This window comes from Panthera onca, chromosome B3, assembly GCF_046562875.1.
Source record: "Panthera onca isolate mPanOnc1 chromosome B3, mPanOnc1 haplotype 2, whole genome shotgun sequence".
NCBI lineage: Eukaryota > Metazoa > Chordata > Mammalia > Carnivora > Felidae > Panthera > Panthera onca.
The window spans coordinates 19,128,296-19,143,918 of NC_138344.1; the positions used below are offsets into that span (position 1 = coordinate 19,128,296).

The 15,623-nt window shown below is 48.7% G+C and overlaps 1 protein-coding gene across 1 annotated transcript in view; it reads left to right on the forward strand.

Annotated features, from left to right (window-relative positions):
* LRRK1 (leucine rich repeat kinase 1) overlaps positions 1 to 15,623 on the forward strand; it is a 133,213-nt gene that overhangs the window by 73,653 nt on the left and 43,937 nt on the right. Inside the window, exons 7-12 of the mRNA XM_060617827.3 lie at positions 6,349 to 6,575; positions 7,801 to 7,928; positions 8,042 to 8,205; positions 9,029 to 9,166; positions 11,746 to 11,858; positions 12,946 to 13,022. Of these exons, the coding sequence (XP_060473810.2) occupies positions 6,349 to 6,575; positions 7,801 to 7,928; positions 8,042 to 8,205; positions 9,029 to 9,166; positions 11,746 to 11,858; positions 12,946 to 13,022 (847 nt within the window). The remainder of the gene's footprint in view (positions 1 to 6,348; positions 6,576 to 7,800; positions 7,929 to 8,041; positions 8,206 to 9,028; positions 9,167 to 11,745; positions 11,859 to 12,945; positions 13,023 to 15,623) is intronic.

The window sequence follows — 15,623 nt, forward strand, 5'->3', positions numbered from 1 at the left end:
TGCAATCGCTGGCTTCTGTCCCCCAGAACCTTGTTTATTGTGATCCTTCCCGGACTAAACACAAGTAAGTAATGAAGGCTTCGGGGCTTACCCGGCTCCGTTTCCATGTGACGTATACTATTATCTTCTTAACTCTGCGTGGGTTAGACTCCTTTCACTGTTCCGTAAACGCTTGGGCACCCTACAGTGTTTGTGCGCCCAAATAACTTTTGTAAATGAAAGTTTTCACACCAACCCAAGACCAGGTAGAAGTCTCACACATTTATTTGCAGCTCCCAAGCCCAGAAATCTTTTCACAAGGATGTTTATAGTCTTTTTTTTTTTAATATATGAAATTTATTGTCAAATTGGTTTCCATACAACACCCAGTGCTCATCCCAAAAGGTGCCCTCCTCAATACCAGGATGTTTATATTCTGAGTGTGTTTTCCTGTTTTCAGACTTCTGCTTTTTCTGACTTCTCTGGGAGCTTGACTTTAACAAATTTCAACCCTGCAGAAGCTCTGGCGGGTGTAAGACCCAGAAAGAGCTAAATATTAGGAACTGGCAGCATCTGCTTCCCCCTCTTCCTCGTGTCTGGGGAATTCAATGGCACACAGCCACTCACTTGTTACTGATGATTTTCTTCTGCTAGAACAGTGCCCCCAAAAAGAAGCACGTGTGGTTTCCCTACAAGTGTTCTTTCGTGGCTGTGTGGTCAGCATCACCTGCTCATAGTCCATGAAGATCAAGAAACCCATGAGTTAGGGGCGCCTGGGTGGCTCAGTTGGTTGAGCGTCCGACTTCAGCTCAGGTCATAATCTCATGGTTCGTGAGTTCGAGCCCCTCATCAGGCTCTGTGCTGATAGCTCAGAGCCTGGAGACTGCTTCAGATTCTGTGTCCCCCTCTCTCTCTCTCTGCCTTTCCCCTGCTCATGCTCTGTCTCTGTCTCTCAAAAGTGAATAAACATTAAAAAAAAGAAAAAAGAAACCCATGAGTTAGGGTGACCAGATGCATATTTAACACACACACACACACACACACACACACACACACACTTCTGTCCTTTAAACCATAATCTCCCTGCGCCTTGGTTCCACTTGGTAAGCCATTTCTCTCATCTGCCCCAGTGCTCACAGAATGGCTTACAAGTCACAGTACTCAAGCAAACGTGGCTAAATGTACAAACGCAAGTGAAGCAAGGTGGTGTCCCTGTCACGTAACTGGAGGCGATGCAGACCCTGGTTGGGGATGAGGAAGGCAGTCCTTGCACTGAAGCTTGCACAAGTAGGATGTAGACAGGAGCTAAGAGGACTGTGAATTCCAGGGGAGAGAAACCGGAGCGGGGTGCAGAGCCAGGAGGAGGTTTCTTGCCCCCTTCATCGTAGTGGCAGAGCAGAGTGTGAAGGCAGAGGCCGGCCAGCCAGGCCTGCAGAAACTTGGTCCTTGAGTGACCTCATGACACCCACCATCAACAGAAGGCCAGTTTTCAGGAAGAAGCTTTTACAAAAAATGTCAGCGCCCACAATGTGTTTGCCACATGTCCAAGTGTTACCAAACAATGCACGTTCCGGGGGGACTATCAGCAGCCCCAGCAGCCCTTTGGCAGATGGGACAGTCAGTTACTGACAACAAGGCCACACTCCCTTAGTCCCCACAGCCTACCTAGGAATTTCAGTGTTGGGTCCACTTTCTGAGCCATGTGGTTCATTCATGAACAGGCTGTTGCTGTGCTTTAATTGGCGCTTTATCCTTGGCCTTGAATCCTCTGCTCTTGGGAGCATGCCCATCCCCCAGCTTCTTCTACCTACAACAAATTATTAACTCCACAAACCTTCTGCCAACAGGAGCGCAAAGGGCAAGCAGAGGGCAGGTAGGAGACAGGGAGGTGTAAAGCTGGAAAGAGGCTGGGGAGACTGGCAATGTGGGGCTGCCCAGGGAAGGAGCTCGGATGTCCTGCTGCATTCAGGCAGGGGGTGTGGGGAGCCTGAAAAGTTCTGAGCAGACCTTGACATCTTAGGATGATCGATGTGGTTAGAGGTGTGAATATGGATTGGACTGCGGTTTTCGGTGGTTTGATTCTTGTCAGTGCACAAACATTTATTTAGTGTCTGCTACATGCTAGGCATGCTGCTGACCTTCAGACACTGTCAGTCAAGGCTCTGCAGGGAGGTGCACGCGGACCAGGCTCTGGACAGGCCACACCTGCTGGGGCATAGGAGATAGTTTGAGTTAGCACAGTACAAAATCAGCAGGCAAGTTCATATAAAGGGAGTTGAGCCAGACCAAGCCCAAGATGGTATTCACATCCACCGCGACTTGCCCAAGACCCCCACCTGGAGGGGCTCAGACACAGGGCTCAGAGTCTCCTGAGGTCAAGTCCCTGCTCTTCATGCACTTACAAGCTGCAGCTCTGGACTCCCAGAACGTGCAGGAGATGCCGGAGGGAGATTGCCATTGTGAGGAAAGAACACCTAAGCTCATCCACCAAGGATGTCTAATGCATTTGTAGCATAAGTGGTTCGTGTCACAGTAATAGTCTGATGCATTTCTCATTTTCATTTACTTTTGATGGTCTTATAGTTTTATGTATGAGACTTTCCATAGACACCTAAGATTTATTGTTAAAAATCAAACCCAGGGGCGCCTGGGTGGCTCGGTCGGTTAAGCGTCCGACTTCGGCTCAGGTCATGATCTCACGGTCCATGGGTTCGAGCCCCGCGTCGGGCTCTGTGCTGACAGCTCAGAGCCTGGAACCTGCTTCGGATCCTGTGTCTCCCTCTCTCTGTGACCCTCCCCCGTTCATGCTCTGTCTCTCTCTGTCTCAAAAATAAATAAACGTTAAAAAAAAAAAATTTTTTTAAATCAAACCCAAATCAGCCTCCTCGTCAGCTTACATTTGGCTGCCATTTCCATTCAAGTCCAATCCGCTTGATATTGATTGACCAGAATGGCCACACAGGGTGAGTGGAGAGTCAGATTGCAATCTGAGCCCTCTTGGCTTTGTGTCCAGCTGTCTGGGCCTGGGACCTGTGTGTGTCTCCAAGAACCCAGGAAGAGGAGGCAGCCAGGCCCTTGGAGGGCCTTCTTTGACTTGACATTGCAAAACCTGACACAGTGACCTTCCTGCCAGCCTGCTCCTAGGTTGGCTGTCTTCCTTATCCCAAGGCTCCCGGTAGGAGAACACTGTCCTTCAAAGCACACGAGCCAGACAGAATCCTGGGTCCAGAAGTGACTTAGACATCATCAGGTCCAAACCGCTTATTTAACAGATGAAAGCCAATAATAGCCAGATGAAGGGTGATACAATTAGGAATTATGGAAAGATTAGGGAGAAGTGCATGTGGCTGGATTTGAAATGAAGGCATCAGGAGGGACTCCTGTGTAACACAGAGCTGTGTTGGATCAGTGGGCTGAGAAGCAGTGACACCCCAGTAGCAGTGGGTACACCTAACACCAGATCTTGGTTTCTAAATACCATTTTCTGCTAAAGGGAATCGGGGCTGATTCCAGGGCTGGGGGTTGGAAAGCACCAGAAGAGACTGGAGCACCTTATCTTGCCAGGAAGTAAGGAAGTGTCCAAAACATGTAGGGACATGTCAGAGGAACACAGGAGCCCCGTTGATGGGACTCCCACTGGCCAAACTGGGGATGATCTGAGCAGCAAAAGAAATAATGATAATAGTAATGGCAATACTTTGAGTAAAAAAAGAATCCATGAGTCCATAGTGATACTTAAAAGGAGAGGGAGACACCCTTCTGCACAGAAGAATGCCAAGTAACAAGTGTAGAAGGAATGATCATTTTAGAAAAATCACTGTTTTGCAACCATCAGTGTACTAACTGAGTCAGGCCAGGGTCAACAGTGGATGCTGAAATCAGTGGATGAAATGATGTAGGAACACAAGATACTCACTAGTCTCAGAGTATCACCCCACAGCTTGCTCATTAGTCACAAAGAGCAAAATGTACCTTTATAAAGGAGGGATCTGACAGACACAACCTTCAACAAGAGGTCAGGCCTGGCATCACCAACAGGGGAATAACCTGACATCGGTTGCCCTCGCATGAGGTCCAATTGGTAGGACTCATCATTGTCTGAGATTTTTGCCAAAAATGCTTCACTTGAATCTCAACATTGGGAAACAATTGAGTCGATTCAGATTGTGGGGTATTCTATGAGACAACTGGAATGACTTGAAAAATCGCAATGCCAATGTTGGAAAAGACATAAAAAGCCATGAGGATTCTTCTAGCTTAAAGAAGAGTAAAGGGACATGACCAATAAATTCAGTGTGTGATTCTTGATGGGATCCTGGATCAGGACATAAAATAATTATAAAAGACATGTCTGGGACGGCTGGGACTATTTGAATGTGGACTGTAGATTTGATAATATCGTATCGATTTCATTCCTTGAAAATGATAAATAATGGAGGTCACCTCGAAAAATATTCTTGTTCTTTAGAGATACATGCTGAAGTATTTAGGGGTTAAGTGTCCTGGTGGCGCTAATTTACTTGGAAATGATTCCACAAAAAATGAAAAGTGTCTGTGGAGAGAAAGGAGAGAAAGCAAAATGTGGCAACAGAGTAACAGTGGTATCTAGGTGCAGGGCATTTTAGGGGTGCTCACTGTGTCCAAGTTCAGCTTTTCTGCAGTTCTGAACTTTTTCAAAATAAAAAATTGTGGGGGAAACAGTAATGACAGTAGAAACAGCAATAGAATGACTTGTCTTTTTTTAAAAATCAGCTGAAGTTAAAACTCCATTCTTTTGTCCTGAAATCCAGTATGCCATCACCTGTCTCTCTTCATCCACGTGAATGGAGAGAGAAATAAGACAGAGACACAGTCCTTCATCCCCTGGTTCAAAGACCAGAGCTTTGAGAGGGCGTGATAGACCGACCCTTTCCAATCCTGGCAGCTCAGCTAAGGAGATAAAGACGACACACTATCACCATCTAGTGGCCACATAAGCAGTCTGCTGCTGCCAATTTTGAAACCAAACTTTACCCCAAGTTATTACTGGTCTTTCCCGCCATGGGCTTGGTGAATACATTTTCCCATCTGCCAAGCCCTGGTTTTTGTTCCTCTAATTTTCTCATACGCCTTTCCAGCTGCTTTGGAGAAACAAGCCCAGAAGCTGATTTCCTCCTCCCGCCCCCCACCGAAACCTAACTGAGCCCCAAATTCTTTGATAATCCAGAAGAAAGAGAAAAGCCCTGTTCGTGTGTACTTAACCAGATCTCTTTTTACCAGATCTCTTTTTACCACCACACACCAGCAAGCTTCTGGCCTTTCTGACTCTGCCTTGTGGAAATAAACAAAAACTAACCCGATGAGGAAAGCAAAGGCGATTTATTCAGAGCTTGCTGTAGGAAGGGAGTCAACTACGTTCGCTTGTGTTTTGGCAGAAGAGTGAGAAAGCTTCATAGTGGGGAAAAGGGAAAGCCTTGGGTGTTTCCCAATTGGAGGCTCTCAATGGGAAAGCTGGAGGCAGCTAAATAGAAGCGGGGCTGGGGGGGGGGGGTGTTCTACATGTTTGGTTGGGGGAGCATTTTGGCTTTCTCTGGTTGGTTTAAGTTGGACATAGGGCCAAAGACTAGTGAAACTGTCCATTATGAGTCAAGCCCTGGCGATTTGAGTTCAACTGTTCCAGAAGCTATTGTGTAGCTTCCTGGATTGATGTTAGCCATGGAGGCTTGGCTTCCTATGAGTCTGGCTTAGAACAGGCTGGCTTCCTGGGCTGGTTACTACAGATAAGGGGGTTAGTTTTCTGGGCAGGTTGCTGCTTGTGTGTCAAAGTTCCATTTTTTACATATGGCCTGGCCATTGTGTATTCAGTCTCTTTGTCTCTCTCTCTTTCTCTCTCTCTCTCTCTCTCTCTCTCTCTCTCTCTCTCTCTTTCTCTCTCTGCAAGCCCATCCACAAAGCACCCAACATGGGGCCCTCCATGTTGCCGGCAGCAGCATCTCTAATCACAGGGAAGAGGCCCCTGGAGGGAGGTCAGAAGACCTTCAGCCTTCTGCTCCAGTCTGGGGAGGTTCCTCTAAGTGTGGGTGGCCTCCCCCCTGCACACAGCAGGTGCCATTCCTGCTGATTCCTGCCCTGTGAGAGGTAACGCTTGCTCCCTCTAGAGGCCGGAGAGTGAGGTGGAGTCTTGCAGAGATTACCTGTGAGACACAGGTGCAGATGGGAACAGGTATGTCCCCAATGCCAGCTACAAGTCAGCCAAGATCCTGACGTCCAGGGACCCCAGCCGAGATGAACAGACAGACTCACACATGAATAAACCATTGCTTTATCCCAAGCCTATGTTGGCCGTGGGCTCACCATCCGTGGGTGCTTTTCTCCTTTCTCCAAATCCAGGCGCTGCGTGTGAAATGGTCCCATCTCAAGTTGCCCTGGGTGGATCTAGACTGGCTCATAGACATCTCCTGCCAGATCACAGAGCTGGACCTTTCTGCCAATTGCCTGTCTTCCCTCCCCTCCGTCATCCCCTGGGGACTCATCAACCTCCGGAAGCTGAACCTCTCCAACAACCACCTGGGGGAGCTGCCTGGCGTGCAGTCATCGGATGAAATCATCTGTTCCAGGTGGGCACTCGGCCCACTCAGGCCTCCCAGAGTGGGGATGGGGACCTCCGCACCCAGCCGCCACCACTGCCCTCCTCCTACACGTACTCCCTAAGTGTCCTTTGTGGTTTTGAAAACAAACTCTCAGGAATGGGAGAGAAGTTCTGCCTGCCCTTATACAAGCTCTGAGGAATAAGGCCTCCCCGCTTTTTGGGGTGAACGCAGAGAAGTCTAGAGGGGCGGTTTGTCCGGCCCACATTTATACTCCCACTGGTGGCCATGCAGACCTGCCTGCCTGAGACATCCAGTCTTGGTCTCACACACAGGAATCAGAGGATGCTGAAATACTCCTGGTTGGTGCAAAGCTTTTATTCCACCTCCCAGAGAAAGTTAAGTGAGAAAGGCGTCATAGAAAGAATTAACAGCGGGTGGATAGTGTGGGCAACTCCTGGTCTCCTTTTGCGGGGGGGAGGGAGAGCGTGGGAACAGGCCTGCACCTTCCCCCTGCAGCACATGGATGTACTGATGATGCCTACCTGCAAAGCCCCATCTTCCGAAGGACTGGAGCCTTAGAGCTAAGGCTCTAAGCAAAGTTAAGGGAGAATGTTGCAAAGAGCATAGGGTCAGACATAACCCATGAGGAAGAAGGTTGCACACAAACATTTAATTTTTTAATGTTTATTTATTTTTGAGAGAGAGGGAGAGACAGAGCGTGAATGGGGTGGGGGGGGAGCAGAGAGATAGGGAGACAGAATCCGAAGCAGGCTCCAGGCTCTGAGCCATCAGCACAGAGCCCAATGCGGGGCTCGAACTCACAAGCCGTGAGATCATGACCTGAGCTGAAGTTGGACGCTTAACTGACTGAGCCACCCAGGTGCCCCAACTGCACACAAACATTTAAAGGTCAAGTGCCATCTGAGCGGGGGTCCCTAACCAGGTTCCAGATGCCTGAAAGCACCGCCCTGTGGCCTTCCAGGAACTTTCAGGACACCAGCTTCTTTTGCTATCATATATTGAGAAAGGTTTGCAACCCTATGAGTCAGTGAGACCAGGGCCCACAAAAGAGACAGTTGATTTTCTTTGTCTACACAGTTAATGCAATGAATACCAACCCTACTCTGCATTTTCAACCCACACTCTTTAGCTTGGTGCGAGGGGAAAAGAGAAAGACGTGTGCAGAGACATGGAACCTTGATGCTTTACCTCTTTGTTCTGATGCCTTGCCTTCCTTCTTCCCCAACCACAGGCTCCTGGAAATTGACATTTCCAGCAATAAATTGCCCCATCTCCCACCAGGATTCTTGCACCTCTTAAAACTTCAAAAATTGACAGCTTCAAAAAACTACTTGGAAAAGTTGTTTGAAGAAGAAAGTGGTATGTTGGATCATCAGTAACCTGACTTACTTTGTTGTGGTGTACTTCTTGATAGGACCTTTTTTGTTTGTTTGTTTGTTTACTGATGCATTTATTTATTTATTTTCCCCTAGCCACTAACTGGATCGGTTTGCGGAAGCTGCAGGAACTCGACATCTCTAACAATAAATTGACGGAACTCCCTGCCCTTTTCCTTCATTCTTTCAAGTCACTCAGTTATCTGAATGTCTCCAGAAATAACCTGAAGGTGTTTCCAGATGCCTGGGCCTGCCCTTTGGTTAGTATTGTGCCAGAAGCTGGTCATTACCCAGGGCTCTCTCAGTGCGCTCACTTGCGCCCCCTGGGTGGCCACACTGGGTAGTAGCACTGCCGTCCCCCTCTTACCCTGGGAAGAGTGTCCCTCAAGAGCATCCAGCCCCTGAGTGTCTCAGGCAGGTAACTCAGTGAGAGCCAGCACCTGGCTCCGGGCTTGAGGTTCACGTCATGACGCCCATAGAACTTTCCACAGTCACAGCTCATATGTCCGGTGTAGGAAGACTTCTGCCCCAGAATGGGGGCACAGTTCCTTTCAGATAGCTGTGAAATCAGAATAAAGAAGCAGAAATCATCTGCCTCCACAGCACTGCCAATTAAATGGTGGTTGTGCTTCTTGGGAAGTTTGCTTGTTAAAACAGATGGAATACCATAAAGAATATTTATGTTTTATTGCCATTGGTTTTGAACCAAGAAATTCTCTGTCACTAGCATTAACATTCTGGTGGAAACATATGTGTGTGGGAAACTGTTCCTCTCTGGAGCATGGTCCTGAATGATGCCATTATTTCCAAGGACAATGGGCCAGATGTTCTGGAATGAAGGGAAAGGACTATGAGCCACCTTTGTCTCCCTCAGGAAACCATTCCCGTCCCTTTCTTGGGGCAAAAGGACAGGAAAACGGGACAATAACAGTTTGTAGCGTCTTGACTCCGTTGCACTTATGACAGAAGCTTATTGTAGCATTCTGATTTTTAATATCAGGTTTGGAAACAGTCTTTCTCCTAGGCCCTCCGGCACTTGACAAGCTAACTAATGTCTCATTCTCTTTCTTGTCGAACTCTTAGAAATGTTGTAGAGCATCCAAAAATGCCCTGGAATCTCTACCAGACAAAATGGCTGTCTTTTGGAAAAACCACCTCAGGGATGCGGATTTCTCAGAAAACGCTCTCAAAGAAGTCCCCCTGGGGCTTTTCCAGCTCGATGTGAGTCGAACAGGCCCTCTATTTCTCATTTTCAGCCTTTGTGAGGAAATCGCTCTACATTGCAGTGCAATTCACATGCTTCTCCTGAGCTTCTGAGACCAAAAACAAAAAATGTTGAGCTGTCAAAAATGTGCATGTTTATGAGCAAAGATTGGGAGGAAGTGAGCCAAATGAAAACAGCTATGTGAAGGGGAAGGGGGAGCGTGGGGTTTTATCCACCAGGACTCTGCAGGGTTGAAACTTGTAAGCACAGCCCAGCAGCCCTCTGTCTGACCTGCTCTGGCTCTGTCCTTCCCGCCCCCGCCCCCGGGGCCCACTGAGGCCCGTGTGCAGAGCAGAGGGAGCACTGTAGGCGGGGCCTTATTGCCCCCCCACCCCCCACCCCTGTCTCCCTCCCCAGCTGGAATTCCTGAGGGTTAGAAGCTTCTTTGGATGTGAATTCAGGAAAGTGCCTTTTGCCACAGTCCCGAGTCCCCCCGCCCCACCCAACCCACCAACACGGGCTGCTTTCTTATCTTGGGGTATATGCAGACCTGTTCCCCCCACTCGAATGGGAGCCCCTAAAGGCCTAGAGCACAGATCATATTCATCCCTTGGCTCTGGGTCCTGCCCCAGATTGGGGCTGACGAGTGTTGCCGGAAGGCATCAGGGCAGCCCCGGGCAGAGGGCACAGGCCTCGGCCCTCAGTCCTGCCGCACCGGCTACCTGGGCCCCCACAGGTTCTCCTGCAGGGAAAAGTGAAACTTCCCCCCATGTTCAGGGACCCCAAAAGGGCCAGGAGGGCACCTTGCATCTGTGTGTTCTCAGGGAGGATGGGCATCGAGTCTCAAGCCCCAAGGTGTGCATGTTTCAATGGGGACAGAAGTCACTGCTACCCCCAGGGGGACCCCGGGCCATACGCTCAGTCCACCGCCCCAGCTCCGCCCTTGGGGAGATCGCCTGTATCAGCCCCCAGCTCTGGGTCCATTTCTTCCCACCAGCAGCTTGCCAACTCGGTTTTCTGGTTCCTAGTGGGGCCAGAAGCCACAAATCAGGAGGGAAAGAACTCTGTTTGGGACCTTACTGTTCGGCCCTGGGGGAATTCATGTTTGCTTGCGGTCTTCCCCTCCCAGTGGGGGTACTGGGAGGCCCTGCACAACTTTCGGTGACAAGCTGGTTGTGATGGCGGGGGTGGCGTGGACCCCCTTTGACAAGGGAAGAGACAAGTGCATGAAGTAAGGAGTTCAAAGCAGGCAGCCTGTTCACACTGCTAAGCCACCACGTAGAGGACAGGATAGTCGGTGTCCCCAGTGGTGGCATCAAGAAAGGTCACAATATGGGGTGCCTGGGTGGCTCAGTCAGTTAAGTGTCTGACTTTGGCTCAGGTCATGGTCTGGCAGTTCATGAGTTCAAGCCCCAAATCGGGCTCTGTGCTGACAGCCCAGAGTCTGGAGCCTGCTTTGGATTCTGTGACTCCCTCTCTCTCTGCCCCTCCCCCGCTTGTACTTTCTCTCTCTCTCTCTCTCTCTCAATCTCTCTCAAAAGTAAACACTAAAAAATACTTTAAAACATAAAAACCTAAAAAAAAAAAAGGTCACAATCTGCCCCCTGTACTTCCAAGTAAAACACATCACAAGTCCAAGGGTAGAGTTGGTGCCCCTCTGTGACTGGTGGGTGGACAGAGGGCCGAGGGCCGAGTAGTCACCAGGGGGCACCACAGGCACACGGGTGGTGCCAGGCACCTGGCCAGCAGAGGGCACCCAGCTGGGGCAGATGACCCTCTGTGTCCCTGCCACCCTGCCCCTGCCAGGGGCATCACCTGAGGAGGTCACGGGAGGCAGAGGGACCCAGCACTGTGCAGCAGCCCCCTCCCCTGGGGTGTGATGCCTCGGCCTCCAGGACCCTCAGCATCGGCTGCTGTTCCCAGGACGGGCCGTAAGTAACTGTTACTCTTAAGAAGGCCCAGTGCTGAGAAGCACTTGGACTCCTTTCAGCCTGAAATGAACTGCCTCCCATTGATCTGGAGGGAAGGATAGTGTATAAACTGTCCTGTTTGCTGTATTTGATACAATTTCATGAGTTCTTTTTTTTTTTTTTTTTGTGGGGCTCCATCCCACAACCATGAGATCATGATCTGTGCCAAAATCAAGAGTCGGACACTCAGGGCGCCTAAGCGTCTGACTCTTGACTTCAGCGCAGGTCATGATCTCACGGTTCATGAGTTCGAGCTTGGCATCGAGCCCTGTGCGGGCAGCCCTGAGCCTTCTTGGGATTCTCTCTCTCTGTTTTCCTGTCTCTCTGCCCCTCCCTCACTCTCTCTCTCTCAAAATAAATAAATAAAGTTAAAAAATTAAAAAAGAGTCGGACACTGAACTGACTGAACCACTCAGGTGCCCCAATATAATTCCGAGTTCTAAGACACTATGAAGCCCCACACTATTGGAATCTTTGCTAAAGTGAATCCGTTACAATCATTTGTGCATTTTGTCAGGCACATGACCTTTCTCTTCAGTTTCTGCTCCCTTTGGTGTTTGATGGTACCTTTGACTCTCTCTCTCTCTCTCTCTCTCTCTCTCTCTCTGTGTCTCTCTCATTCCCAGGCCCTCATGTTCCTGAGGTTACAGGGGAACCAGCTCATGGTGCTGCCACCTCAAGATAAGTGGACCTGTAGACAACTTAAAACCCTGGATCTCTCCAGAAACCAATTTGGCAAGTAAGCATGGGGTCTCCTTACCCTGGCGAGCTTGAAAATGTGCGTGTAACCACAGTCAAGCCGACCCTTGGCTTGGTGCCTTCCTTGGTGTGTTAGGGCCGCCATAACAAAGTACCTCAGGCTAGGGGGCTCAAACAACAGGCTTTTATTTCCTCATGGCTCTGGAGGCTGGGAGTCTGAGATTAGGGTGCCAGCAAGGTTGCTTTCTCCTGTGGCCTCTCCCCTTGGCCTGAATATAACTACCTTTTCCCTGTGTCTCGCATGGTCTCCCTGTGTCCTAATCTCCACTTTCTTAGAAGGACACCAGTCAGACTGGATCGGAGTCCATTTGTATGACCTCATTGTAACTCGTGCACCTCTTTAAAGACCCCGCCTCCAAATACAGTCACATTCTGAGGTCCTGGGGGTTAGGACTTCAAAACATAATTTGGAAGAAAGAGGCACAACTCACCCAAAACAGTGTCCTGCCATCTCTAAGTTTTAAAGGCTCCAGGAGACTCTTCTCATGTCCACCTAACCTGTCATTCTGTTCCAAAATTTTGGCCAATCACTAGCCAAAATGAGCATCCAATGAATAAAAATCACTCCCAAAGCCTTCTAATAAAACAGGAAAATCTGAGGATGAGCACAGCTGGTCCTTGGGGCCCTGGAGACCAGACTCCCAATTTCATTTGCTGAAGTCCACTTCTTAGCAGAACTTACCCCACAAAGAGAGCCCCCCACTCCTGTGAGAATGTGTAATATAGAAGAGCCACTGGAAAAGGCCTTCCTGCCAGGCACAGAAACGCTCACATCTGCCTCAAATGGAGAAGCTCAAGAAAGGAAATCATCATTGATCATGCCAGTGTTTGATCACCTCCTTTAGAGGTTTTTTTCCCCCAAAGACTTGTGAACATCACTAGTGCAATTAGCGGTCAAGGGCTATGGGTGCTTACATAGGCAGCTGCAGGGGAGCCCAAACATCCTGCTGATCGACTTTTCTCCCTTATCTCTGCATGGCTTGGCGTTGTATAATCACAGCAAAATAGTAATGTCTTTGCCATGCTTTCCTCAAAATCTGACCTTTTTTTGGTTTTGGCCCCGGCAGAAATGAAGACGGACTTAAAACAAAGCGTATTTCCTTTTTCACCACCAGAGGGCGCCAGCGTTCTGGGACGGAGACAGGTGTGTAAGGCGGTGTGGGCAGGAGACAGCTGGGCGGGTGTTCCCTGCTCCACCACCGGGGGTCGCCCTTGCATGGGGCTTTTCTCTCCCCGTTTGGCCTGCAAGTATCCTGAAGTCCCCTCTCCTGCTTGCGGTCCGATGAGACTGGTAGCTGCTGTGTGGGTGGGTCTGCCATGAGCGAGCACCGCCCTAGATATGGTGCACGTGTTAGAGCCTTTCTTGAAAGTCCACAGCATGAGGTATGGATTGGGGTTCCCCATTTTGCAGGTGAGGAAACTGAGGCTTCCACCGTCTTACATTCAGCTCAAACTTCCATAACAAAACATCACAGACTGGGCGGCTTAGACAATGGAAATTTATGTTCTTACGGTTCTGGAGGCTGGCAGTCTGAGATCAGGGTGCCAGCACAGTCGGCTCCTTGTGAGAGCCTTCTTGCTGTGTTCTCACAAAGACCGACTGACAGACCGAGCCCGCCGGTGTCTCTTCTTGTGAGGGTACTAATCCCATCGTGGGACCCTACCTTCGTGACCTCATCTAAACCTAATTACCTCCCAAAGGCTCCAACTCCAAGTATCATCACTCTGGGTGTTAGGGCTTCAACATATGAAGGGAGGAAGACAGTTCAGTCTGTAGCACCTGGCTGATATGCCCAGGTCACACGGCTGCTTGGTGACAACCAGCTTTCAGCCCAGCACTGTGGCACTCCAGCCCCGAGGTTGGGAAGGGCAGCACTGTGAAGTCCTTACTGCCACACCGTAGCATCCACGGGAAGTCCACGTGGGCACACAGTCACCCCACCCCCACCCCCGCATGCTATCCTGGCCAGCCTGACACTCTGTGGGGGGCTTAGGGTCTTCCCCCAAATTCATCAGAAACAGAACTTTTCTTAGAGTATTTTTACTGGTCTTAAAACCAGGCCAGTTCAGCAGACAATATTCCAGGAAAACAAATTTTTCTGGTTTCATTTTGTCTTCTGTGAGGTATGGGGGCAGGTGTGAACCTGTCCCTGGAGCTATTCAGCTGGCCCTTTTCTTTTTAACCTGAAAACTAAGACTTCTAAACCCAGCAGGGGTCACAGAAATATCCCTCAGGATGCTGTCCCGTAGAACCGGAACCAATATTTAGGTCATTTGAAATGTAACATAATGTTCTTCTTTGGCTCGATTTATGTTGGCAAGTGCTCTTTCAGTACAGATGGTGTAAGATGGGGACGAGAAATGCCAGAGGCTAAGACATATTGCAGGCATGACCCAAATGGTCTGTTCACCTGTTACGCCTTTTGATGAACTGATATGTTCAGTATATATATGGATATATGCGTATATAGCAGTCACGTATGAGTGTGTGTGTTTACATATGATTGAAAAAGTAACATGTCAGCAGTGGAACAGACCTAAGTAAATATAGGAATTCAGTATATGACAAAGGTGGAATTTCAATTTGGTAGGGGAAAAAATGTTTTATTGTTTTAATAAATACTGTGGTGTAACTGCCTGTCCAGTTGGAAGGGGAAAAATCACAAGGCTGGGGTCCCTTCCTTATATCAACTACAAAAATTTCCATGTGGATTTCAGATTTACATATAAAAGAAAAAGAAAACAAGAAGCATTTAAGAGAATATATGTATAATCTGGGAGTGGAGAAGACCTTTAAAAACTAGGCGGAAAACCCAGAAGTCTTTAGAAAAGGACCAAAATCTTGGGCTTTGTAGAAATATGAAAGCTTTGTTCAGTAAAAGGCATCATAAACCAAGTCAAAATGCAAACAGACAAGAAATGTTTGCAACACAAATTGTTGCAACATAAACTGGCTTAAGTCCTAATATACAAAGACTGCTTACAAATTGTTTTTGCTTGTAAAGACAAACCAATAGGACAAAAAAAAAAAAAAAAAACAGGGGAGGGCAATGGATATAAACAGTTTGCAGAAAAGGAAGTCCAAATGGCCCCTGTAACAAATGATGAGGCCTCGAACCAACTACTGGGGACACACAATTAGGAATTTCATAACCGGTCCTTTTTTAAAAAAAATTTTTAACGTTTTATTCATTTTTGAAAGACAGAGTGCAAGCGGGGGAGGGGCCGAGAGAGAGAGAGAGAGAGAGAGAGAGAGACAGAATCTGAAGCAGGCTCCAGGCTCCAAGCCGTCAGCACAGAGCCTGACGCGGGGCTTGAACTCACAAACCATGAGATCATGACCTGAGTGGAAGTCAGACGCTCAATCGACTGAGCCACTCAGGCGCCCCTCATAACCGGTCCTTTTTAAAATGAAGGGCCTTGGGGCGGCTGGGTGGCTCAGTCGGTTAAGCATCCGACTTCGGCTCAGGTCATGATCTCGTGGTCCGTGAGTTCAAGCCCCGCATCAGGCTCTGTGCTGACAGCTCAGAGCCTGGAGCCTGCTTCACATTCTGCGTCTCCCTCTCTCTCTGACCCTCCCCCATTCATGCTGTCTCTCCCTGTCTCAAAAATAAATAAACGTTAAAAAAAAAAATTAAAAAAAAATAAAATAAAATGAAGGGCCTTGGGACTTTGGAAATTGAGTCCAGACATAAGGATTTCACTTGGAAGGAAAGAGAAACACACCCTTTCTTCTTGTCGATGC